Here is a 26981-nt window from a genome sequence, read left to right as displayed (position 1 = left end):
TTTATTTGCTTTCGTTGTTTTATATTGCTATTTTACTACGACAGTAGTCCCGCAGTGGACTGATCGTTAAGACACGGTTCCCAGCAGATCACCGAAGTCAAGCATCACTGGCTACGGTCAGTGCGCGGGTGGGTGACCACTTGGATCAGCCTGCGTAGGGACCGAGAGTGTGCGGTATTGGTCCTCGTTAAACTGTTCTACCGTTAAGTGCTCGACTTCGCGTACGGGTCATCGGGCTACCGAAGTGGGGGTGCCATCCCCTCTGCAGAGGATCTAAATCGTGATGGCATGTCTTCGGATCATCCTCAGGGATGTTTCCCAGACCGTCGCCAATAGCCCATTGTGCAGCTCTAGTGCGACGTAAATGAACAACTACAACAACTAAGACAGTAATTAGTTTAATTTGAAGAAATTTTTTCTATAGGAACAGTTAAGATTTTTTTTTCAATTTCCATTACCAAAATTAACTTTTTGTCCACAAAATCTTTAAATATTTATAATTCATGAATAAAGTAGATTGCACATTTCGTGTGAATGTTAACTTATTTACGCGCTCAATATTAAACTATTGTATTCTACACCTTTTTTGAAAGAAGTGTACAAGCTTTGAGCCAGTGAAACATTTGTACAGAGAAAATTATAAATTATTGAAATATTTCTTTCACGATGTAAGAGAATTTAAGAAATAAAAGTGTTCGGTAACTTTAAAAGTGGGAAAACGGAGCAGAATGCTTTTTTATGCATAAAACACTGGAATAAAAATTGCGAGATACTTTTTTATTTATATAAAATATTATCCAACTGCTGCTTTTTATTCATTGTTATTTTTTTCACAAAACTATTTTTCCAAAAAAGGGAGACAAAATATAAATAAAGCACTGTTTACAAAATATAAATTCATTATAATTTTCAGTCAAATTGTTTTTCTTTTGTTAATAGTAACGGAATGGAAGATTTCCTGAATTTAAAAAACAATAAACTGTATACTTGACATAAAGAAAAAAAATCCGTTTACTTAAAAATACGGAATGTGCAATGCAATACGAAGCAATAAATGAGAAATAATTTTAATTGTTAACAGCGCATAACAATAACCTTATACCAAATAGCAGTTTAAATTGGAAATGGCTTTTACTTCCTTTGAGTACTTTACGTTTGTAAAAATTTTGATATAATTAATAAGATTCATATCTGGTATCACCTAATATAACATTATTTTATTATTTTTATTTTATTCCAACTTTTTTATGTTATTTTGGACATCACAGGTCAAGCGCGAGCTTGTAAAATGGAGATCTCGAGAGAGAAATAAAATTTTATACAACTTCACTGAGAAAAAAAATGTGGTCAAATCTACCAGAATATGGTAAAATTCAGCGTGTTTCTGGATCTATGGGAACACCAAATACCCCAGAAATTTTTACCGAAATGCTTTGGGCAAGATTTTCGTAAAGTTAACCATAATGAAATATGGTTTTATGATGTGTAATACTGTTTTGTAATGTGTAAGTAAATTTCGTAATTTTATCATAATACCTTAGAGCATGACATAAAAACCATATATTCGGTTAAATTTACTTCTGGGTTTTATAATTGTTACTAAATGTGTGGTAGTAAGTACTATACGTTTGACAATCAGAATTTCCAGTAAACCGTTTCCATATGAACAGAAAGAAAAACAAAAGAATAATTTTAATACCGCATTTTTTGGCATTTAATACTATAATTATATTTTCTTTCTTACCAGAAATCTGTACTGTAATTTTATCAGATTTTGTTTTTCTTCGAGTGAGAGTCTCCGCTCATCAACTCCCGTAATTAATTCGTATTCAGTATTATTTTGTTTTTTAAAGTTGACATTTTCACTAAAACAAAGTACATTTTGTGAGTAAATTATATAGTCATTATAATTTTATGTAAGAACAGCTTATAAAATTCTTAATCATTACGCAATGAGCAATTTCCTAGATTTACAAAATAGCAAACTGTTCTGGAGAAGAAATAAGCAAAATTATAAATACAGAATATGTGATTAGGCAAGGATAAATAAGAAGTAATTTTACTCGTTGACGAGACTTGCAGCAATTCAAATAGAAAACGGTTTTTATCTCACTTGTATTATGTTTAGTTAAATTTTAAAAATTTAATCACTAATGTTAAGATTTATATCCGGCAACATGCAATCTCTCTCATAATTTGTGATTTGTTTGACATCAACTCAATTGCAAACTTATACAAAAAAGAGCTCGAAAAGAAAAAAATGAATTTCTCTATTTCAATGGATAAATAGTCAATGTAAAGCAGAGAAATTGAAAAAAATTCCATAAATAAAAATAATTCATAAGGAATGGTAAATATCACATCTTGTAATTAATATTTCTGGAACTTATTATCAAATGTTAAATAGCTGTATCCCGTCATACGGCTTGTGCATTTTTCTGCATAAGCCTTTCATAAGTTTAAATTTTTAATTCTATACAGTTTCTACTCAGCAAAACAAAATGTAAAATAACGAAAAAATAGGAAGAAATTCGAGGGAAAAAGCACTTTAAATTTCAAAACTTTTGAACTAATCAATATTTTTTAAGAGAAATTCATATTAAGTTCATAAAAAATACGGCCTTTTCAGAACATCGAATTTCAGATCCGTACAAGCGCATTTCTGCGGCCTGTAGAGTAGACCAAGTTGTATTTTTTGCTGTAAGTTAAACAACCTATAATTCCCGAGCTTATTATCGGATATACTTTTTTTCATTTCATTATACTCTCTGTACATTTTTTATACGCCTTCGTTTTTTCAAAATTTTAGAATTTAGCGTTTTTATGGTCCAAATCAATTGTAACCTTAAGTTGAACAAACAAAACCGAGGTGACAGCGTTTACGAGTTTTTGATACATAGAGAAATTAAACTATGAAAATTATTCTGCTCTAAGTTGTGTGATTAAAAAAAGTACTGTGATTTTAAACAAGAATAAGGAAAGAAAAGAGAAAGTGAACAAGATAGCAATGTGAAAAAGTGAGATAGCAACAAGAAGGCAATGCCATATGGTCCAAATTTTGTTCTTTTTGCACTTAAAATCTTAATCACTTTTTAAGCTATTGATAGCGTAATACGACAAGAATGTTTCGAAACTTTTTTCTGCAATTGTATAAGAGGTGGTTATATGCTCCTACTTATTGCTGTACTTTTACATTTAAAAACATGTACAAGATTTTAATTAAGTATTGATTTGAATAAATAGCAAAATAACATACTTTAGTTATTTCTAAAAAAGTGCAACCACTTTAGGAAAAATTAACATACAGTACCCTTCCAAATTATTAAGGACACTTAAAATTTCTAAAAAATTGTCATTTTTCAAAGTGTCATAACTTCTTCAAAAAGGAATAAATTTTCATAAAAATTTCAGGATATCATGTTCTACTTTCACCTAAAAATTACTATCTTAATTTATCTCAATTTTTTGCAAAAAATTGCGTATTTTAACAAAGCAATTTGTTTTTTTTAAAAAAATGTCACATCTGGCAAGTTGCTACTTTGTAATAAAATTTTTTGCATGGAAATTACTATTTACACGTTAAAGTTCAAGTCATTAACTTTAAAACGGGCTAAAGTAAATGACTTTACGATTTTTTTGGACCGAAATATGAGATTTTGAAAATTTTTTGTCATTTATAGTGAAAACGAAATTATTGTGAATTCGAAAATTATTTAGTATTATTTTTTTGCAAATTTCATATTTGGATTAATTAAGTTTTTTATTTAAAACATTATTACAAACAAGAAAATTATTTGTAAATTTGCAATAACAATTTTAAAAAACGACTCAAGAAATTTTTAAGAAATTTAACTTTATTTTGCCACCTATTTTTAAAAAAAAGTTAAACTTTTCTCAACTGTGATACATATAAACTTATGCGAACCTTTTGTAACAAATAAATAATTAAGAGCCAAAAAATTTTCAACAGAAAATAGTCAATAGGTTGATCTCTTTAAGCTAAAGAATAAATACTGAATAATTTTCGAATTCACAATAATTTCGTTTTCACTATAAATGACACAAAATTTTCAATATATCATAACTCAGTCAAAAAAAAATCGTAAAGTCATTTACTTTAGCGCGTTTTAAAGTCAATGACTTGTATTTAATGTGTAAATAGTAATTTTTATGCAAACAATTTTATTACAAAGTAGCAACTTGTCAGTCTTGACATTTTCTTTTTTAAAAAAATTACTTTGTTCAAATGTGCAAATTTTTGCAAAAAATTGGGATAAATTAAATTAGTAATTTTTAGGTGAAAGTAGAAGACCTGAACATGATATCCTGAAATTTTTATGAAAATTGATTCATTTTTGAAAAGTTATGACACTTTGAGAAATGACAATTTTTTAGAAATTTTAAGTGTCCCTAATAATTTGGAAGGGTACTGTATATATATATATATATATATATATATATATATATATATATATATATATATATATATATATATATATATATATATATATATATATATATATTTTAGCTTTTTATGTCACCATAATGGTGGAGACAAGGAACACGCCTTGATAGACTGCCGTTCTACTAACAACTTATAATGAAGTGACTATTTTAAAAAATATAGTAAAAAGTATAGTTTCTGTTCATATAGTAACGGTTTACCAGAAATTCTGATTTTCGAAATTATAGTTCTTATTACCACGCATTTAGTAAAAAATACAAAAGTGAAAAGTAAATTTAACCGAATAAATAGTTTTTATGCCATGCTCCAAGATATAATTATAAAATTACCGAATTTTACCACATTCGCCAAATTTTGTCACAAAACACCATTATTGTTAATTTTACCAAAATCATTACCAAAGCTCTGCAGAAAAAACTGTCGAGCTTTTTGGTGTTCCCATAAAGCCAGAGACCCGGTAAATTTTACCATATTCTGGTAGTTTTGATCATACTTTTTTTCATCTCAGTGTACAAATTTTCACTCTTAAGCTTAAGGCTAAAGTTCTTTTGTAAACACGTACTGATAATTAAACTTTTTTAAGTGTATAGATTTAAATATTCAATAGTATCTGTGTATAAAAATTACATGCAAGTAAACTTGAAACCATTTTCTTTCTGGTATATGTTTTTAAAATGAATGTACCCGAAATTCGCAAAGGAAATTAAAAAGAAAACACAGTGATTTTAATAATAACAAACAATGGATTTCAAAACATTAACTAAAAGTATTCAATTATAAAGATTTTGCCATAGAAACACAATTTACTGTAGCAATGTCAAAATGTAATTTCAATAAAAATTAAATTCAGCATGAAACGATTCATTAGATTCAATGCACCTTTTGTGTTTATGTATATAACAGTATTAGTTTTATAGGTAAGTATAATACTTTACTTTTTAAAAATAAGAATTTTAGCAACTTATGAACTTTTGAATTAATTCCATCGACCTCGCTTTGATCTCATTAGATTTAGCCTAACAAAGTACATATAGGAAATTACACCCCACTATGTTACGATAGATATTTCAGGCGTGTAAATAGGCATAACCAAAGAAATTTTTTTTTTAATTTTATGTTTACAAAAATCCTTAGAATCTTTAAAATATTAGAATCATCAATTTCTTTTTAGTGCCATTAGATTCAGCGTAAAAAAAACATTCATATTAAAACATTGCTACACTTGTAAAATTGATCCATTTCAGGCTCTCTTTTTCTCCCTCTGTAAATTCTATATGGTGGCTCTTTTCTCGGAAGAAATGGTTAAATAACAATTTATTTAATTTTTATTTTACCATATTCAGGTAAAACAGTCAAATAACCTTAAATAAGATGGTATTCAATCTGTTAACTGTGAGAAAAACCGTTTATTAACAAGTTTCTCCCATTACGGTTAAACAACCAGATTCATATCGTAACAACTAGACCCACCAAGGAAACCACTTAGTTTCTTGCAGAATACATGTTATGGCCCAGAGGTGTTATCGACAAAATAGTCCCAGCGTTGACACCGCAATATTTCATCCATTCTCTTCCACACCTGAACAATTTCTTGTGTCCTGCACTCTCCAATTTTTAACTTTGGACTATTAGAATACGATACTACCATTTACGTATAGATAGCAGGACCATAAGTCTAGTATTGCCAGTAAAAAAGTCTAGTATTTCCAACCTCTTACAATAAGTGAAACAACATGATAAACAACCTAAAACCACATTCCATGGTTCATTTGATAAAACAAAACTCAACCACAATTCAACTCCAATGTCTATAACTTAACGAAAAACCTAGCTCCCATGCCCAGTTAAATTACTTTTTTTATGGTTTGAAGCCAAGCTAGTTGTAAATGGTCAAAGCTGTATCGTTTTGTATTCATGTTTTTTTTTTTTGCCGTACTACTGGTTTCAGACCCATAAGTGTAAAAAAAATGTTCTTTAAGATAAACTTTACGATTAATCGGTTGGACAGACTGCCTCCGCTTATTTTACCGTAATTTTAGAATGAAAATTCTAATGGTGGAAAGTTTACGTTTTTGGAGGAGGCTAATTTCCGACTTTCGTATTGGAGATCTATCACTTAAAACAGTTTTTTCATCTCTGCCCTATATCTTTCCGCATTTAGCATTTTTTTGCGATACTGAAACATGCCTATTTCTGATGAGCAAAAGTATGTTTTTTTTTATGTAATATATTTCCGAATCTACAGAAACTCATTTTACGCATTCATTTTCTTATAAATTTTTTTATGGATTAAATTTATCTATAGCGAAATGTCCTGCTTAAAAAATTCAACATTTTCCTATCAAAATGATGAATTTTAATAAAAAGTGTAAAATCTGACAAAAAAATAAAGTTTAATGCTTACATCTTTTGTTAATATAAATCTAATATTAAAATTTGTAATTAATTGCTACAAATAATTATAATTTTTGCAGATTATCAGCGTAGCAAATCATCGAAAACTAATTAAATGATAAGGAGATAGTGACTGTTACTTTTTATGACTTAATTGAGTGCAGTTACGTCAAATTCTTGTTTATCTTAAGGTTACTTCAATAAAATTCCAATACTTTCAATAAAAACCAGATTTCGCCCATGTTCAACACTCATTACTCTTATTTCCTTAATCACGCGTTTAATTACGCCTGTCATTTTAATTGGAGCTTAAAACCGGCCGGTATTGTTTTAAATTTTTATCAGTTTCGGCTACTCTTCCAGATTTTATGAATAAAACCTTGTCCTTAAGGGTGGGGCTTCAGCTTTTAACCAAATCGGCGTTGTTTTAATACGAGTAATTCACTAACTTTAAAGAAAGCGACCTTGTGCTATTTGTATAAATACAGAGAGGTATGAGCAGAGATTATAGTAGAAAATCTCTCTTACAAACTTACAACATGATCTCTAAGGTAAGTTAAATCAGTTGTTTTCTTATGAAAAATCTATTTTTTAATTAAATTATAAACGTAGTATTTCTACAAAATTAAAATTAAAAGAAATAATTTTTCTTATTCATTATTTTGATAATAAAAACTTAGTATTATAAGTTAAGGAATGTTGTTGTTGTTTCGAATCATGATATTGCTATAAAATCTATTAGTTATGGTTGCATAATCAAAACATCTCGAAACAGTTTATTTAAGAATATTCTTAGATCTTTCGAGACTATCCAAGCCTAGCTGTATAAAATTAAAAAAAAGTTTTGTAAAACTTCTTGCTGTAAACTTCGTGATAAAACTTCTTCTATATAATTTCTTCTTTTCGCAAAACAACCTTACGCTTTTATTTTTAATTATTTAAGTAGTATTTCAGAAAATTATTAATAAATTACCAATATTCTTATATTCCGAGATTTGTGTGCAATAGCTGATTTTGTATTGATCTTTAATAACCAACATGCGTTTCTTTTGCATGTAAACTTAAAACTTAAAAATTTTGCAAATATTTTCCCTGAAATATTAGTAAACATACTGTTTTGTTAGATCACTTGTGTTATGTCACCGAGTTCAGAACAAATAATGAAACTTACCAACTTGCAATTTTTGGGATTAGCTTCATATTTATTTGATGATTATATTAAAATAGTGGGGGAAAACCTTAATTTTTCAATTATTTAATTTTCTTTCACAATATATTTTAAATTCAATACCGCAAATATAGTCTCTCTTAACATCAAAGAAGTAAAAAACATAAAGAGTTATCTTCTAATAAATGCGAGACCATTCTCGACAAGGGTCCCTAGATACTTATTTAAAAACAGATAAATGTTTTAGGTATCCTTTCTCTTTGCTGTCTTGGCCGCAGCCAATGCTAGTCTCCTCCTAGCTGGACATGGACACCTCGTCAATACCGGTGTTAGCGCACGACAACAAGCTCAAGATGTAAGAATTTTTCTGATTTAAAACTAATTGTTGCTAATAGGTTTATTCGAATATAAAATAGTTATGTAATTGTTCTTAGGGACATGGAAATTACGCTTTTGCTTATGACATCAAGGATGGAAAAGGCGCCACCAACTCCAGATCAGAAGTAGGAGATGCTCATGGAAACAAGAAGGGATCATACACTCTCGCTGACATCGATGGACGAGCAAGAAAAGTTGAATACGTTGCTGATGGACATGGATTCAGAGCTGTTGTCAAGACCAACGAACCTGGTACCGCTCACAGTGCTCCAGCTGCTGCTGTCATCGCTAGTCCATACGCTGCTCCAGCTGATATCGCCCACGCTGCACCCATCGCTCACGTTGCACCCGTTATTGGACATGGTATTGCAGCTCCTTTAGTTGCAGCCGCTCCAGTAGCTTATGGTCATGCTGGTCTTGGATATGGACTTGGACTCGGTTATGGAGCCGCTATTGGTCATGGCGCAGGTCTTGGTTATGGAATTGGTCTTGGACATGGCTATGCCTTTGGAGGGCATTACTAAATACATTTATATATATCATTTAGGTAAGATATTTTTAATCTCATAAAACTAAACTTACTTCAGTGTAATTCAAAATGTAAATATTTGATTCAAAATTATGTACTAAAATATTAAAATACTTAAATATGTATTTGATGATGCAAAAATACTTCAAGTGTTAACGCGTCATTTCAATAGCACATAATAACGTAACTATTTTTATGAAAACTATACGTTACATGGTAGATGCTTTCAAACTGCCATTTATACTCTGATTTTTACTGAATTAACAATTCTTAACACCTTGCAATGGTGTTGTGTAAGTGAATTTAAAAAATTTGTATTTGTAGAATGTACATTATTATGGAATACTGATTTATAGAATATTGATTATTTTTGAAATAGACGGTATTACCAATATTTTTTTTTTAATAATTTATACCAAAACAAGTGTTATTTTTTTGTACTTTTAAAATAAACACTCAAGTATAGAAGCTGGAATTAATTTCATGAAAATAATGCAGTAGAATAGAAATAATGAAAATAATAGAACGGAGAAAACTGGAAACGAACTTAATCGCAATGTAATTTAATTATAATTTCTTCACAATTACGTTCGAAAACGTTTACTTACGTTTATTTCTGATTACTACTGTTTTGATATTCTTTTTTAAAATATTTACAATAGTTCTTAAGAAAATATAATTTTTCATAATTTCTTAGATCTAACACAAAATTATAAATTTTTTCTAAAATTTATGATTAACTCTAACGCTATTAGCTCTTGCAGAAGTATTTACGTTTCGTATTTATGTTTTGTTGAACTTAAATTACCTCATGAAAGTTCTTTTGAAATTTATTATATCTGTTCCTTTGAACTTAAATAAGCATAATTCTTTTAAAATTAAAAAGCTCTTAAATAAGCATTTAGATATTAATACAGAAATACCGTTTTCTAGAGATTTTGTTTTGAAAAGTCTTTATAATTCATGTACTAAATCTTAATATTTTTTATTTTAATAGGTGACCATGAAAGTGACGGAAGGAAAAAAAATTCTTTGATAGATTGCCTCTTTATCTTTAACTCTAAAAAAAAATTTATGTCCAATCAACGTATGTCATTTACCAATTGGCAGTTTAATTTCACTTCCAAATTGAGACCACCTTGTAATGCAATTTCTCTCTCATATTTGTCATGATTTGTAAATAAATATTTATTTTTATTCATTGGTTTCATGTTAATATTTTTAAGCATTTAAGCATAGGAAAATGCCACTTTTTTGGTATTTTGAATTTAACGATAATTTTTTTAAATGAACATTTCTAAACGCAATACAAAATTGTATTGAGATTATTTTACGTAACACAAAAACAGTGTAAGGATCTTCCAAAACCTTGTAGATACCCGGAAAAAAGAAGCTATACATTGTCTTGTTAATTTCATACAGTTTACATGCAAAATATTATTATTATTTCATTAATAATCATCATTATATATTATTCTCATTAAATGTGACAAAATTTCTTTTGCACTATCACGAAATCTTAATTCAGTAGCATAACTCAACAATTTTAGGCGTGCATAATTAAAATGATAAGGATAGGTAATGATTGGCTCACCGCTAGAGGGCGAGATAATCACTGATCTAATTAAAGAATTATGAAAAGAGTAGATGAAGAGGAGCTGGAGTGTTAGTCTGGTTTTTCCTCTATTAGGGTATAATTCTGCATTTTGGCCGCTGAGGGCCCTTACAATTCGCCAATTGTTTTGTTTATTGCACTTGAGTGTTAATTACTATATTGTTTTGTCGATGTTACTTTATTGGATTTACTTCAAACGCAAATATGCTCGTCACAGTTGGTACAGTGCAATTAAAAATTGTTTAAGACTAAGTGACACTTTAACTAACTTTTTTATTAAAGTAAGTTATATTTTTATTCAGGCTCATTAGACAGCATATTATTTTATCTTTAATGAAGAATTAATGATTTGACAATTTTAAATAATTGCAAAGTTAATTTCAAAATCTGATATTATTTATCAAAGTAAATAGTATTTATCAAGTCTATTTAATTAGTTAATTTTTATTTCTTCAAAAATAACTATTTTTCGCACACTGTAAAAAGTTTTTAGTGCATCTCCACACCAAAAATGGCACCAACTACTTTACAGCAAAGTGGTGTAGTGAAACGCCATACAGTATTCTTGCATCTAGTGTATCACTACACCAAAGTTCTTTAACACTATTTGGAATAAAGAAAAGCCGACACCATTTTAGCTATTCAGTAACACTAAAACTTACACATATTTTAAGATAAAATGCACATAAAAGTCAGTAAATATATTTTAACATTACGAAATAAAATAAGAAGTAATTTAAAATACATAAATAAATATATACTAAATTTTAAAATAAAATTAATTAGTAAATGAAACACATGCGTAACACAAAGAGAATATTAAAACAAATTCAAACTAAACTTAACAAAATGGATAAAACTTATACATACAATAAAATAAAATGCACATAAAAGTCAGTAAATATATTTCAACATTACGAAATAAAATAAGAACTATTAATTTAGAATGCATAGATAAAATATATACTAATTTCTAAAATAAAATTAATCAGTAAATAAAACTTATACGTAGCACAGAGAGAATATTAAAACAAATTCAAACTAAGCTTAACAGAATGAATGCGAATAGAAATTATGCACTTTAAAAATCTTTTAATACAGTTCTCAGATATTTAAATCTAATAATCCTCACAATATTAACACAACAGGAAAATTCCACTTCTTTTTATCCATTATTCTTTGCTTTTGTTGATGAATATCAGCGTAGAAACTCTCGGTTGCTCATTCTAGACTGTAAACAAACTACTGGCGATATTCTTGTTGGTGTTTCTTAAATATTTGCTATTCAATGCACGCCTAAATTGGTGTTATAGGAAGAGAAAATAATTCTCGTATGGTGCTGAAGCGTGAGAAATAGGTATAACATATTCATTTTTAAATGTTTAGATTTAAATTAACCCTTTTAACATCATATTCGGACATATATATATATATATATATATATATATATATATATATATATATATATATATATATATATATATATATATATATATATATATATATATATATATATATATATATATATATATATATATATATATATATATATATATATATATATATATATATATATATATGTGGGGACGGCATGAGTGGTCGTCTTTGAAAATGAGAGACACTGTACTTTAACAAAACATATATTAAACGCTAAATTTGCATAAAGATGGACGATAAACAAACACAGAAATAACACAAAATAAATGAGTTCGTCATCGTGAAGTTAAAAGAAAATCATCATCGCTTCTCCTCTCTGGAATTCATCAGCGTCTCCTTTTTGGTTAGTTCCATTACGCGCTCCCGTGTCTCTCGTGTCTTTTGGAAATTCGCACGGGGTCTAACTTGCAGCTTACATAATCTGTCATAATCTGGTTGGATCTCTAGCTAGATCAGCTTACAGCACAGGAACTGGTACTATAGATTGGAACTGGCACTACAGATAGGAACTGGCACTACAGAATCAGCCGTCCTGCATTTCGGCTGGTCCTCCAGCGACTCTAAAAAGAATAAAAAAGAAAAAGCAGAACAGACTGACAAATAAAATTGATAACTGAAAAATAAATGTTTTAGGTTAGTATCTTTCATAAAAAAAAATCTTTCGAGTAAGAGTCAATCGGTTCAGGCACGTTCACTCTTCTGTCTTTACAAGTCTTTTGTTTCTTCTTCAACAACTTTTCCTTAACATCTTTCGTCCTTTTTTTTTTCTTTAACGTCTTTCGTCTTTTTTTTTCTTTAATGTCTTTCGTCTTTTTTTTCTTTAACGTCTTTCGTCTTTTTTTCTTTCTTTAACGTCTTTCGTCTTGAACTTCTTCTACGTCTTTAAATTCTTCTACGTCTTTAAAGTCTTTCGTCTTTAAATTCATTTGTCTTCTTTCACGTCTTTCGTCTTTAAATTCTTTTGTCTTCTTTTACGTCTTTCGTCCTTAAATTCTTTTACGTCTTTCGTCTTTAAATTCTTTTGTCTTCTTTAAAAAATCAAATTCACTTCCTTAGCAATTATTTTTCATCTTCAAAAATTACAGTCCTTATTTTTTTGTCTTGGCAAGCACTAAAATTCTTCTTGGCAACCGCTAAAATTCTTCTTGGCAACCGCTCCATGATTTAAGATACTCCGCACACGTTGTCGAGCAGCAGTTGGGTCCTTCGTGATTCCCTTCTTTTACTACATCATAGGTATTTCCTCCTTTTACTCTTGTTATTTTGTAGGGGCAAAGGTACTTAGGTTTTAGCTTCAAATGAGGTCCAAATTGGGTTCTTTTGATGGCGACCAAATTTCCAATTTCGTAGGATTTTGGCTCCTTTCTTCTTAAATTATAGGTCTTTTTATTTTCTTGTTGAATTTTAAAAATTTGTTGCTTTGCGTTTTTTCTTAGTTCCTCTCTTTGGGTGTCAAACTGAGACTGAAATTCAATTTCGATCATTTCCTTTAGTTTTCCCAGTCCATTAGTGTTCATTTTTGTCCCATAAAGCAATTCAAATGGAGTAGTGTCTATGCTTCTTTGATAGGTTGAATTTATCGCTTGTTGAACTTTATTTGTATGCTTGTACCATTCAGCTGGATTTTCTATGGATAATTTTGAAAGAATCGATATGATGGTTTGATTAATACGCTCTACTTGTCCGTTAGCTCTTGGTAAACCTGTTGTTATTAAATGATGTTTAATATTTTCTTTCGAGCAATAATCAGCAAATTCACTGGAGGTAAATGTTGTACCCCTATCTGAAATTATCTGGGAAGGACTTCCAAATACAGTTTTTTGCATTTCTAATTTGGCTAAAGTTTTAGCTAACGTAGTAGTCTGCGTGGGATAAATCCATACAAACTTGGTAAAAGCATCTATTATCGCTAACACATATTTATAATTTTTATGGGCGCTCTCCAAAGGTCCGAGATGATCAATATGAAAAGTTTTCAAAGGCATATCTTCTTTATGCAATGGATGTAATAGTCCCTCTTTCTTTCCTCTTTTATGATTCATCAGTATGCAATGAACACAATTTGCTATGATGTTTTCTATTTTCTGTCTAAGTTTGGGTATGAAATAATATTCTTCGATTTCTTTTTCCGTATATTTAATTCCAGAGTGTCCTTTCTCATGAGCTGTTCTTATAATTTAGTTTTGCATATTTTCTGGCACAACCACCAATTCTTTGCCATCAACAAATTTATACAAAATTCCGTTTCTATTGCAATAATCTTCATAATTCGAAATTTTAAGTAGTTCTTTTATAGTCTTAATTCCAGTATCTTTATCTTGGACTGACCTGAGTCTTGGTAGTCCAAGTCGACGGTAACACAAAATACATTAATTGGAGATCGGCTAAGGGCGTCTACGTGAGCCATCTTATTTCCAGAACGATGCTCAATTAGGTAGTTGAATTCTTGCAGAAAAAGTGCCCAACGAGCTACACGAGTCGACAAATCTCGTTTTGACATAGTCTTTTCAAAAGCAGCACAGTCAGTAATTATTTTGAATGGAATACCTAACAGATAGATGCGAAATTTCTTGAGGGCTTCTACGATAGCAAGAGCTTCAAGTTCGTAGCTGGAGTACTTTTTTTCAGCATCAGTCGTTTTTCTACTCATATAGTAAGTGGGGTGAAAATGTTTTTCATCAGGGGGTTTTTGCATTAAAATGGCAGCATATCCTTCTAAGCTGGCGTCTGTGTGTAACTCGGTTTCGTATTTAGGGTTATATATTGAAAGAACAGGATTTTGGGCTAACAAAGATTTTAATTGATTAAACGCTTTCTTTTCTTCAATGCTAAACTTAAACTTATGATCTTTTTTTAGCAGGTCACTCAGCGGTCTAGCTATTATAGAATAGTTCGGAATAAATTTTCTGAAGTATCCGGTCAATCCCAAAAAACTATGAATTTTTTTCAAATTTGTTGGCTCCGGAAAGTTAAGAACTGCTTTGGTTTTCAAGGTAGATGGGAATATTTTTCCATCCTCTATCACATGACCTAAAAATTCAATGCGCTTCTTTAAGAAATGGGACTTCTTGAAACTAATATTAAGTCCATATTCACTAGCAATATTTAAAACCCGATTAAGTCGTTCAATACCTTCTTCAAGGGAGGAAGACAGAATTATAATGTCGTCTAAATATGGTAAAACTATACCCTCATTAATCAAAGTTCGGAAAATGGTGTTTATGTATCTTTGAAATACAGCGGGAGAGTTGCATAGTCCAAAAGGAACTTTAAAAAATTGATATTGTCCTTCATGTGTCACAAATGAAGTGTATTTTCTACTATCTGTATTTACATCGACATGTAGGAATCCGTTCTTAAGATCAATTGTACTGAAAATTTTCGAGTCTTGTAATCTATCTAAAATGTCTTCAATTAATGGGAGGGGAAATCTATCTTTGACAATTATCTTATTTAATTTTCTATAATCTATGCAAATACGAGGAGATCCGTCTTTTTTCATAACTATTACAACGGGACTACAATATTCGGAAGAACTAGGCTCCACTATTCCTTGTTTTAACCATTTAACGACTTGAGCTTCAACAGTCTTCTTTTCAGAAAACGGCAATCTACGTGGCTGGTGAAATATCGGTTCCTGACTTTTAACCAAAATGTTCATTTCCACATTAGTTGTCTTAAGTTTATCTGGCGCATAATCGAAAACTAATTGTTGTAACTTATTTTTTAAAACATTAGGAACACAAGGATCTATGTTAATTTCAACTTCATCAGATATAGTAAGATCGATTGGTAAAATCGACAAATAGTTTACTTCATCAAAACACTGAATTTTATTTTTAATTGTGATACCCTTTTCATTGATTATTGTTTCACCGTGCATTAAGACATTAAGGCCTATAATAGCGTCATACGGCATCATATCATTTTCTACAACACATATTTCAGTCAAATATTTGAAATCGTCAATTTTAATACTTTTTTTAAAATAACCTAACGGAGTCACTTTTGATTTACCAAATCCGTTTAGAGTAGAATTAGATGGAAATAGTTCTTTGGAGTTTAAATTATTAAAAATTGATCTTTTGATTAAAGTGGCTTGACTTCCAGTATCAATCAAAGACTTCACAGTTAAGTTATCAACCGTTACCATTTTAAACAACTTTGGCTCTACACTAACATTTAAAGTAGCAACTTCCGTTTTTGCATTTGATTTTGGACATTGCGAAGCTTTGTGTCCAAACGCTTCTTATTTAAAACACTTTAAACCCTTATTTTTATGTATGCAATATTTTGAAATATGATTTCTTGAACCACAATTGTAACACAATTTATTATTAAAAGTTTCAACATCAGTATTATACCTTATCTTTTCATTATTATTTTCATATTTATTTTTATTCCTATTTGATACATCTTTTCTCACATTATACCTATCACCATATTTTGCTTTTGTTCTATCATAATAATTATATTTACTATCGAAGTCATGTTTTGTTCTGATTTTATCGAAAGCAGTTTTACTCTTTGCGGAATCACTTTTTATTATTTCATAAACTTTAAGTTTCTCTTTAAATTCGGACAAATTTTTGCAGCCGTACAAAACAATTTTGTTTTCATGCTTATCGTTAATCCCCTTAATTACATAATGCATAAAAGCAGCATCGTCTATTTTTCCGAAATTACAGATCTCTTTCATCTTTAAATAATATTCTTGAGCCGATTCACAATCCTTCATTTTTCGTCTACTTAAAAGATCATGCAAATTGGCAGAAATAATTTCAAAAGAAAATTCGTCAATCAAAGCTTCTTTTAATTTTCGCCATGAATTTATTTCCGGTACAGTTCTGACAAATAAAGAGGCGTTACCACCAAGAGATCTTTTGGCAAAAATAAATTTTTGTAAATCTGACAAATTAAACAATTTTGAAATATTTTCGAAATGTTCGATCCAATGAACAATATTTTCATGCGATCCTGCATTATACTTAGCATTCGATCCTGCATTATATACTTTCGATATCAGAATAATTAATAGCAACATTTTGAAATTCGAAATTTCTACAGGAATTATTTTTATCTTTTAAACACGAATTACTGTTTTTATTTTCATCATTTCTCTGCACTGGAAAATTGTGTTCCTTCTCTTTAATCAAAGGTTCAGTTTCACTTTGTGGATTGCTTATGTCTTCGTCCGACTCTGAACTAGACGCGTTGGCGCTATTGGCGAGCTCTGCCAGTTTATTCAAATCCATTAATAACGTCAGCATGTTTATTGCAATTTCGGTTTCATTGCCTTCATACGAAATATTTAGAATATTGGAAAGAGTTATAAGTTGGTTAAGAGTGAATTCTTTTTCAATATTTTTTAATTTTTTTTGAAATTCTTCGCTGTCTAAAGTAAAATTGAAACCAGTAAAATTTCTTAATCGTTTTCTGTTTGAATGATCGCCTTCTACATCGTAAATAAATTTATGTAAGAGTCTTATTTTGTCTTTCTTAAAATTTTTCAATGCTTTGCTTACTTGCTTAATATCGTTAAGAATCATTTTTGATTAATGAATAAAAGTTTAATAATAAATGTAGATGTCACAAATGTACGATACGTACCCCAATTGTAGTTGCAGAGATGAAATAAAAAAAAACGAAAGTTTCATCACAACGCCATTCCGTTACTTACTTTTCACAAGAATGAAACCATTCGGCATCCAATTTTTTTCGCCAATAATTTTCTTTTTACTAGCAATTTTTTCTCAATCTAATTTCTTCACCATCAATTTGTTCTTGAAACCACTTCTGATTTTGTGGGGACGGCATGAGTGGTCGTCTTTGAAAATGAGAGACACTGTACTTTAACGAAACATATATTAAACGCTAAATTTACATAAAGATGGACGATAAACAAACACAGAAATAACACAAAATAAATGAGTTCGTCATTGTGAAGTTAAAAGAAAATCATCATCGCTTCTCCTCTCTGGAATTCATCAGCGTCTCCTTTTTGGTTAGTTCCATTACGCGCTCCCGTGTCTCTCGTGTCTTTTGGAAATTCGCACGGGGTCTAACTTGCAGCTTACATAATCTGTCATAATCTGGTTGGATCTCTAGCTAGATCAGCTTACAGCACAGGAACTGGTACTATAGATTGGAACTGGCACTACAGATAGGAACTGGCACTACATATATATATATATATATATATATATATATATATATATATATATATATATATATATATATATATATATATATATATATATATATATATTTATATACAGTCAAACCCTGCTATAGTGAACACGGTTTATAGTGAACTCCCGGATATAGTGAACGGAATGTTAGGTCCCGTGTCTTGCTATACACGCAGAATGTTATTTTTTGTGGATATAGTGAACCAAAAAAGTGAGGAAGTTGGATGTAATGAACTTTTTTCTGTCTTCAACTGACTTTTTTCTTCATTTTTTTTGTAATAATTTTAAAATTTTTGCTTCAAAATAAATACATATGCCGATTTTTAAAACCATCTATAGAGGGGAATTTACCGATAAGCTTCTTTTATCTCACTTTCCCATCCCTAAACAAACCAAGCAGATAGTGCACCGGTAAGGTGTCAGTGGGATCAATATGAATTTTCTGTCATGATTGCTAATCAGCTAAAGATTACTAAATTTTTTTTCTTCTTGTAAGCAAGACGAAGAGTAATGAAAAATAACACATTTTTCGCTACTAAATAATATTTTTCAGTCATTTATTTAAATAATGTGTAATAAAAGGGAAGAGTTTGGGAACCATTTGTTAATTTGCCTGGATATAGTGGGAACGGATATAGTGAACTCCCGGTTATAGTGAACCAAAATTTCGGTCCCTTGAAGGTTCACTATAGCGGGGTTTGACTGTATATATATATATATATATATATATATATATATATATATATATATATATATATATATATATATATATATATATATATATATATATATATATATATATATATATATATATATATATATATTCCAGTTGTTTTTTGAAGTGACTAAGTAACTAATTTCGAATTTTGTACCATGTACTGGTACCATGAGATAAAAGAATTTAGCTTTCGAAAATTAGTTTGAGAATATTTAACTGTTAAAAGTGAGGCAAAAAATGCCATGCGTGCCCCTCTACAGGTCGTAGGTCGTAGAAATGCAACTACGGAGTTGACATTTAACGTGTAGAAAGGGACATTTTTGTACATAAATTAAACTCGGACTTTTTTTCCGAAACTTCAATTTGTTTGAAATTTATTTCAGTTTTAAGAACATTTTTGCGGCTTTTCTCGCATTTTTTGCTGTATGTTACATATTTTTAGCAACGCAAAAACTATAAGACTTAGTGTCTAAAAACTTGCTGAAGAAATACGATTGAATAAAGAAAATTAAAATTCTATCATTAATACGAGAATTATTAGCTATTAAACATTTTGTTAAGAAACACCAGTTGGGACGATCTACAGCCCGCTGAAATGTGGCAACAGGATTGAATTTTACCGTGATTAAAACATTATGAATTTTGCGCATATTTTTTTCAATATTTCAACTAATTCAAAGTTTGTTTCAAATTAATTTTCTCAAGATTCTTTTTAAGCATTTTTATTTTAATTAATTACTGTTCATCCATAATTGTGCAAAATTTTATAGCTTTCTTGAGATCTTCATTTTATTAGATCGCGTTTGACTTAATGTCAAAAATAACAAAAATATGTTAAAAATCATGTCAAAAATAACAAATTGATAACTGAAATAGGGAGAAAGAGAGATTAGATGTTACCATAAATCTTAATATTAATAAGGAAATTTTAAAAATATTAAAAAAATTCTATCTTGAGCTGTTATAAAATTTAAAGTTATCATTACATATTGATAAAAATTAAAATTATTTCAGATTTATTAAAAATTATTTCACTTTATCAATTATTGTTGTTAAGATTAAACCCTTTAAAATGAGTATTTGCTCAATTCGATAATAATTTGTTATAAAGTAATCATTTCAAAATATTTAGATTTTTTTACACCAAATTCGAATAGATATTACACCACAATATTTACAGTGTTAATACATATTTTAACGGCGAATTTTTGTTGATTAACATCAAAGTAGAAGATTACAACAAACTCTCTCCAGTTCATTTCTGATTGCAGACAAATTATTAAGGAAATTTGCAGTGTGCCAATATAGTTGTTTTCGTGAGAGAAAATAATTTCCATTAGTGTGAAAGCGTGATTGATTTATCGGTGCAGCTTATTCAACTTTAAGTGTAGATTCAAATTACACCTCTTAAATTGTATATGAACGATTGATTTGGTACTTGTTAATTGACCTATAATTAAAATGTTCCTTAAAATTTTTGGGAGTTTTTCAACTTCATATTTGAATAGATATTACACTACAGTTTTTATAATGTATTGTCCTAGATAATATCCCTTAGTTATATATTCAAGTAAATTTTGACTATCAAAATCTATGAAAATAGCCCATATAATGAAGATATTTTAATGACCTTTGGCTTTTAAGGGAAAGGTCAACTGTAAGTGCTGTACGTTTTAATAGTTAGTGTAGAACACAAAATAACGGCCAGTGTCCTGGTTCACTCATTTCATAAAAATCATTGCCCAGGGCAAATTGATGCATTTCTTTTCAAAATTCCAGAAAATCCTTTAGCTTTGACCACCCGAAACTTCATTTGCAAAGAATTCGTTCCCAAAAATTTTGTTTGCAAAAAATAAAATAAATAAACATGCGTCTAAAGTTTTAAAACAAATCACCAAAAATTTATTCCCGAAGAATTTTATCCTGAAAATTTAAATGTCAAGCATTTAACCCTGTTCGATTCGCTTGATTGTTTTAAAAAAAGGGTAAAACTTAAAATCTTAAGACCTGTTAAACTTTTTCTTTACAAAACAATGAGGTTTTAATTTAAACTGTACAATTTGACGGAGTATTTTTGCTTCTATGAATCCTTTTTGCTACTATATTACACAACTTAAATCAAATTAATATATATAAAAAAACGAGAAAAAAATATACATAATGAGCTCGATAAAAATAAATTTCAATATAATTATCTCTAACTAAATTTTACAACTAAAATAGTATTTGTTTTATTTACATGCACTAATTATAATAATTAGAAAATAAGCATATGAACATAATTTAGAAAATTTTGACATAATATAAAAAATGAATCCTCCCGCAATAGCTAACTGATGTAGTAACTGAGACAGCTGCTTTAAATAATTTAGTAATATACAATTCCTTCCAGTGCCAGTTTACCTTAAGATTAATTTTCAAAAAATTACATAAATTCCAATAAAAACTAGACTTTTCTCAAGGAGTTATGTTTTGCACCCACGTGAAATATAACTTACATTACTCTCATTATTTCCATTATAGCTCGAAGCCGGCCGGTAGTGTTTTTAGTTTTTTCGATTCTTAACTACTCTGTCAGGTTCTATCAGTAAGACTTTGTCCTTCTTAAGGGCGGGGCTTTTCTTAAATATTTTTTTACTAAACGGTTTATCTCTCCGTCTTATAACTGGTAATTCACAAACTTTATTGAAAGCGACCTTGTGTAGTTTGTATAAATACGGAAGGTGCGAGCAGAGTACATTGTAGAAATTCAGTTTCGCTTACAAACTCAACATGATCTCTAAGGTAAGTTAAATCTTCAAATTTTTTGAGCAAAACAAGCATTTAAATGAATAGTCAGAGCATTTCTAGTTTACTTTTAAAATAAAAATCGATTTCTTAAATAAATTTGCTTAATCATAAAACTTTTACATTAGGACTTTTTTTGTTTTATTTTAACAACGATTATGAATAAATTAACAAAAAATAATGGGCAATGATACTGGCTATTTTTTGTAACTTAGAACAAGTATAAGACGCATTAATAAAAATTATTTTGAGAAAGACATTTCAAAATTACATTTTCATAACTATGCATAAAACTAAATTACAAATAATTCTTTCTTAAAATTAAATGGATAAAGAGTAAAATATATTTAAACATAATTAAACTTAAATTAGAAACTGAATCGGTTAGATATTTCCAGATAAAAAGTTTCATTCGCTTCAAAAATTTCATAAAAAGAATTTTTGAAGTTAATGAATCTTCTAATCAGGTAAAACTTAACTGAGTTTTGAGAAACACTTTTCCATAAATAGTACCGATCAAAAGCAAAATAAATAATGCAGTATTTAAGTTGCAGAATTACTAATGGCAGAATTACTAATATTCATTAATTCCGATACATATGAAAGCTGAAATATAATTCCGATACATAAAAAAGCATAAAAAGTTTCATATAAAGCGCTTCAACTTGTATGGGTTTTTTATCAACGTTCAACTATTTTCTGATAAGTGGTTTCTTGCATATGAGATCATAAATTATGAATAAATATCGTAAAAAAATTGAATATAAGCAAAATGAAATTTAATAATCATGTTATTTTTATAGAAACTGTAGCTGTATGCTTTTGAGTTTAATAAGAGTAGAGAACAATTGCTTTAAACTGGCATTATCATTGAATGATTTAGATAAAATATTGTAAAAATTAGATTATACTTTGTTTTAAAAATTATAGTTAGCGGAAATGAAAATAATTAAATTTAGATAAAATATATATTGAACCGTTACATTACCTCATAACTCATATTTTTGCGAATATCAAAAGTATATACTATAACTTCAAATCAGTTCGTTGGGCAATTAAATCAATTGTATTTTTTTCTTTTAACAAAAATGCTAAATTTAAGAAAAATATAATTTTTTAGTATATTTTTCAAACGTGCTAAATTAAACATTATATCTACTGCAAAATAATACACATTTGTAAGGGAAATGTCAGAAAAAGATGTCATTATTTGAATAGCAATAAATCATATACTATTCACGTTTCAGTCTTCAATTAATATTTTCTTCTCATAGTTATAGTTTTGACGCAAAAAGATTAATTTTATTTAAAATACAATTGATCATTGTTTAAAATACAAGTAATTATTTGTAAATTTACAAATTAAAATAGTTTAAAAAAATCTCATAAAATGTTCTAAAACACCTTATAAATATGCTTTAAAAAAATTTAGATAAATTCTTATTTGTTTATTAAAAAGAAATAAAATTTACGCATAATTTGTTTTATTAATAGATAATCTGATAGTCCCTTACGAAATTTAGTAACAACAGTCTTTTGAGGATAACGGTCTCTGAGTTGACAATAGAGCATCTTTTAAACTATGAAGATTTTTAAAGATAATATAGTTAATTTTCTCAAATTATTTTGCTTCGCATATTATAGAATAGAATGGTTTCACTTTCATAACGTATAATTGGTATTTTAAGTAGATTATATTAGCAAGTAAAGATTTCAGCTAAAAAATTAAAATATAACAATTTGAGACTTTTCGAAATGACCTGCATATGGGTTAAATGAATTATTTTTACTGAACTGTAAAATGAAGATTTTGAACAGTATCGTTATTCTCGACAAGAAGCTCAGCTTTTTTATTTTATGCAGCATATTTTAAACATGTCATATTTTTTAGGTATCCATTCTCTTTGCTGTCTTGGCCGCTGCCAATGCTAGCCTTCTCCTTGCTGGACACGGACACTTAGTCAATACTGGTGTCAGTGCACGACAACAAGTTCAAGATGTAAGAATACATTTTCTTTTTTGAAACTAAATGTTTCAAAATATGTTTATTTGAAATTCATTTATTTATTTAAATTCATTAGGGACATGGTAACTACGCTTTTGCTTATGACATCAAGGACGGCAAAGGAGCCACCAATTCCAGATCTGAGGTAGGAGATGCTCATGGAAACAAGAAAGGATCATACACTCTCGCTGACATCGATGGACGAGCAAGAAAGGTTGAATACGTTGCTGATGGACATGGATTCAGAGCTGTTGTCAAGACCAACGAACCTGGTACCGCTCACAGTGCACCAGCAGCTGCTGTCATCGCCAGCCCATACGCTGCTCCTGCTGATATCGCCCACGCTGCACCCGTTCTTGGTCATGGTATTGCTGCTCCCTTGGTTGCCGCCACTCCAGTAGCCTATGGTCATGCTGGTCTTGGATATGGATATGGTGCAGGTCTTGGATATGGAGCCGCTCTCGGACATGGTGCAGGTCTTGGATATGGAGCCGCTCTCGGACATGGTGCAGGTCTTGGTTATGGAGTCGGTCTTGGACACGGTGCTGAATTGGGCTATGGCACTGGAAAAAGTTTAGGATATGGCTATGCTTATGGAGGACATTATTAAATATTTATGATATAGGTAAATTGTTTAAATCACACAAAACTGATTAAATTGTAATTGTTTTCAAACTTTAGAATAATAATTTGAGACCGGTAGCGAAATATTAAATTATGAATTTACGAATATGTAACAAAGCACTAACAAAGGCTATTTAGAGCATACGAGCATCTTAATCAACACATTAATAAGATACCCGTTTAGAAGGAAAAACTTTGACTTTCAGAGCAGACGTATTCTCGCGTTGATCTGTTGTGTGATATTCAATGAATAATAATGAAAAAATAATTGAAAATCTTCAAAATATATAGTTACAGTGTTGTATAGGCCCAATTAACAATAGTAATTATGGAATATTGATATTTTTAAAATAAACTGCATAACTTTTATTTATCTTTACTGTCATATAGTTATCTCAAAACAATTGTATTTTAAAACATACATTTAGAAACAGGAGATGAAATTATTTTAAGAAAAATAATGCAGAAACATGTAAGCATTGATTAAGATGCAAGATAAATAAAATGCAAGTTATTATTAAAATGAAGAAAATAAGATTTAAGATATTTTAAAAATGAAATTAAATCTCGATATTTGCAGCGGCAGTTTCATTTTGATAATGAGTTATTTCTAATATTATATTTTTTATAGAAATCTTAACTTGATTGATATTTTTTTTTTTAAAAAATGCCTAAAATGAATGAAATAATAAAATAGTGTTATACTTTTGCGTAATTTTTTAAATATTTTATTATATGATTTTTTTACTTTTAAGTACTTGTTTTAAGTTTATGTTCAATGGATTATATAAAAATATTTAAAACTATAATTTTTATCATGAAAAACGCTTAAAACATGACTACAAAATATTATCTAATTTTGAACAGTAATATAAAAACTTTCCAAAAATTTTATACCTTTTTCTTTGATTACATGTGAATTGTTTATATGCTCATACTTATTACTAGTACTCTTAATTAAATGCATATTTAATATTTTAATTAAGCAGAGATTTAATTTGAATAATTATTTTCTCTGTTAACTTTTAAAATGTTATTACTATTTTGACATTTTTTTTTATTTTAGGTGGGAACTAAGATGGTGGATGTAAAGAATGTGCTTTGATAGAATACCGTTTTACCTAAAACTTTTGTCAAACATTTGTTTCAGAGAAAGTTACGTCGAATTGACTTCCTTTTTTCTTCTCAGCCAATGAGCGGTTTTACAAACATAAATTACAAAGTTTTGCTACTTCTCTCTCATACGTGTTATAATTTGTAAATAAATATTTATTTTTGAATTTGTTTGCTTTGGTTGTTTCATATTGCTATTTTACTAAGACAGTAATTAGTTTAATTTTGAAGAAAATTTTTCTATAAGCACAGAGTTTTTCTATAAGAAAAATATTTTTCAAATTCTATTACCAAACTTTACTTTCTGTTTATATTACTTATAAAATATTTATAATTCATGAACGAAGTAGACATTACATTTCTATAATACATTTCTTGTAAATTTTATCTTATTTGCGTGCTCAATATTAAATTATTACATTCTGCGTCTTTCTTGTAAGAAATGTGCAAGCTTTAAGCGAGTGAAACATTTGTAAAGAGAAAATGATAAATCATTGAAATATTTCCTTTTTACGATTTAAGAGATTTTAAGAAATAAGAGGGTTCGATCACTTTAAAAGTGAGAAAACGGTGCAGAATGCTTTTTTTAGTTTATATAAAACATTATCCCATTGCTGCTTTTTATTCATCATTGTTATTTTTTTTACAAAACTATATTTAAAAAAGGAAGACAATATATAAATTAAACACTGCTAAAAAATATAAATCCATTATAATTTTAAGTCAGAACATTTCATTGCTTTGTTAACCGTAACGGAATGGAAGATTTTCTGAATTTTAAAAATAATAAACTGAACTTGGCATAGAGAAAAAACCCAGTTAACCAAAAAATACGGAATGTGTAATACAATAAGAAGCAATAAATGAGAAAAATTTTTTATTGTTAACAGTGTATAACGAAAACCTTACGTCATATAACAGTTCAAGTTGGAAATGGCTTTTATTTCTTATGAGTATTTTACATTTGTAAAAATTTTGATATAAATGTTAAGATTTGTATCTGGCATCATCTATTCTGACACACTTTTATTTTTTATTTTATTTTATTCCTTCTATTTTGGATGTCACGTCAAGCGCGAGCTTGTAAAATCTCTTGTAAGTTCTCGCAAGAGAAAAATAAAATTTTATACAATTTCACTTAGAAAAAAAGTGTGGTCAAAACTTCCAGAATATGGTAAAATTTACCATGTTTCTGGCTCTATGGGAGCACCAAATAGCCTGGAAATTTTTGCGGAAGTGCTTTGGTAATGATTTTGGCAAAATTAATCACAATGAAATACGATTTTTTGACGTGTAATATTGTTTCATAATTAATTTATAATTAAATTGGTAATTTTATCATGATACCTTAGAGAATGACATAAAAACCATATATTCGGTTAAATTTACTTCTAGGTTTTATATTTTTCACTAAATGAGTGATAGTAAGAAGTATAATTTTGACAATCAGAATTTCCAGTTAACCGTTTCCGCATAAACAGAAACATAACCAAAAGAATGATTTAAATACCGCATATTTTTTAATTGCGTATTTTTTTTTACCAGAAATCTGTTCTA

The 26981-nt window shown here is 28.9% G+C and overlaps 2 protein-coding genes across 2 annotated transcripts; both read left to right on the top strand.

Moving 5' to 3' along the window:
* The first annotated feature begins 7365 nt into the window (after positions 1-7365).
* LOC107446330 (uncharacterized) lies at positions 7366-10135 on the top strand. The gene is made up of 4 exons (XM_016060946.3): positions 7366-7410; positions 8275-8382; positions 8462-8952; positions 9932-10135. Exons 1-3 carry the CDS (start codon positions 7399-7401, stop codon positions 8927-8929), a joined length of 588 nt encoding a protein of 195 aa, XP_015916432.2. The 5' UTR covers positions 7366-7398; the 3' UTR covers positions 8930-8952; positions 9932-10135.
* An 11422-nt stretch (positions 10136-21557) lies between these two features.
* Positions 21558-25595, top strand: LOC107446328 (uncharacterized). The gene is made up of 4 exons (XM_016060941.4): positions 21558-21679; positions 23574-23681; positions 23764-24312; positions 25378-25595. Exons 1-3 carry the CDS (start codon positions 21668-21670, stop codon positions 24295-24297), a joined length of 654 nt encoding a protein of 217 aa, XP_015916427.1. The 5' UTR covers positions 21558-21667; the 3' UTR covers positions 24298-24312; positions 25378-25595.
* Positions 25596-26981: the final 1386 nt, after the last annotated feature.

Source organism: Parasteatoda tepidariorum, chromosome 4 (genome assembly GCF_982258835.1).
Source record: "Parasteatoda tepidariorum strain Cologne lab strain chromosome 4, Ptep-v5.0, whole genome shotgun sequence".
Taxonomy (NCBI): domain Eukaryota; kingdom Metazoa; phylum Arthropoda; class Arachnida; order Araneae; family Theridiidae; genus Parasteatoda; species Parasteatoda tepidariorum.
Note: the sequence above shows the minus strand (reverse complement) of the source record. Positions and strands in the feature narration are given on the sequence as shown.

Bases quoted from the DNA above. Each gene is read 5' to 3' on its own strand.
- LOC107446330 (XM_016060946.3), top strand. The intron at 8,383-8,461 runs GTAAGAATTTTT...AATTGTTCTTAG, and splicing joins CACGACAACAAGCTCAAGAT to GGACATGGAAATTACGCTTT.
- LOC107446328 (XM_016060941.4), top strand. The intron at 23,682-23,763 runs GTAAGAATACAT...TAAATTCATTAG, and splicing joins CACGACAACAAGTTCAAGAT to GGACATGGTAACTACGCTTT.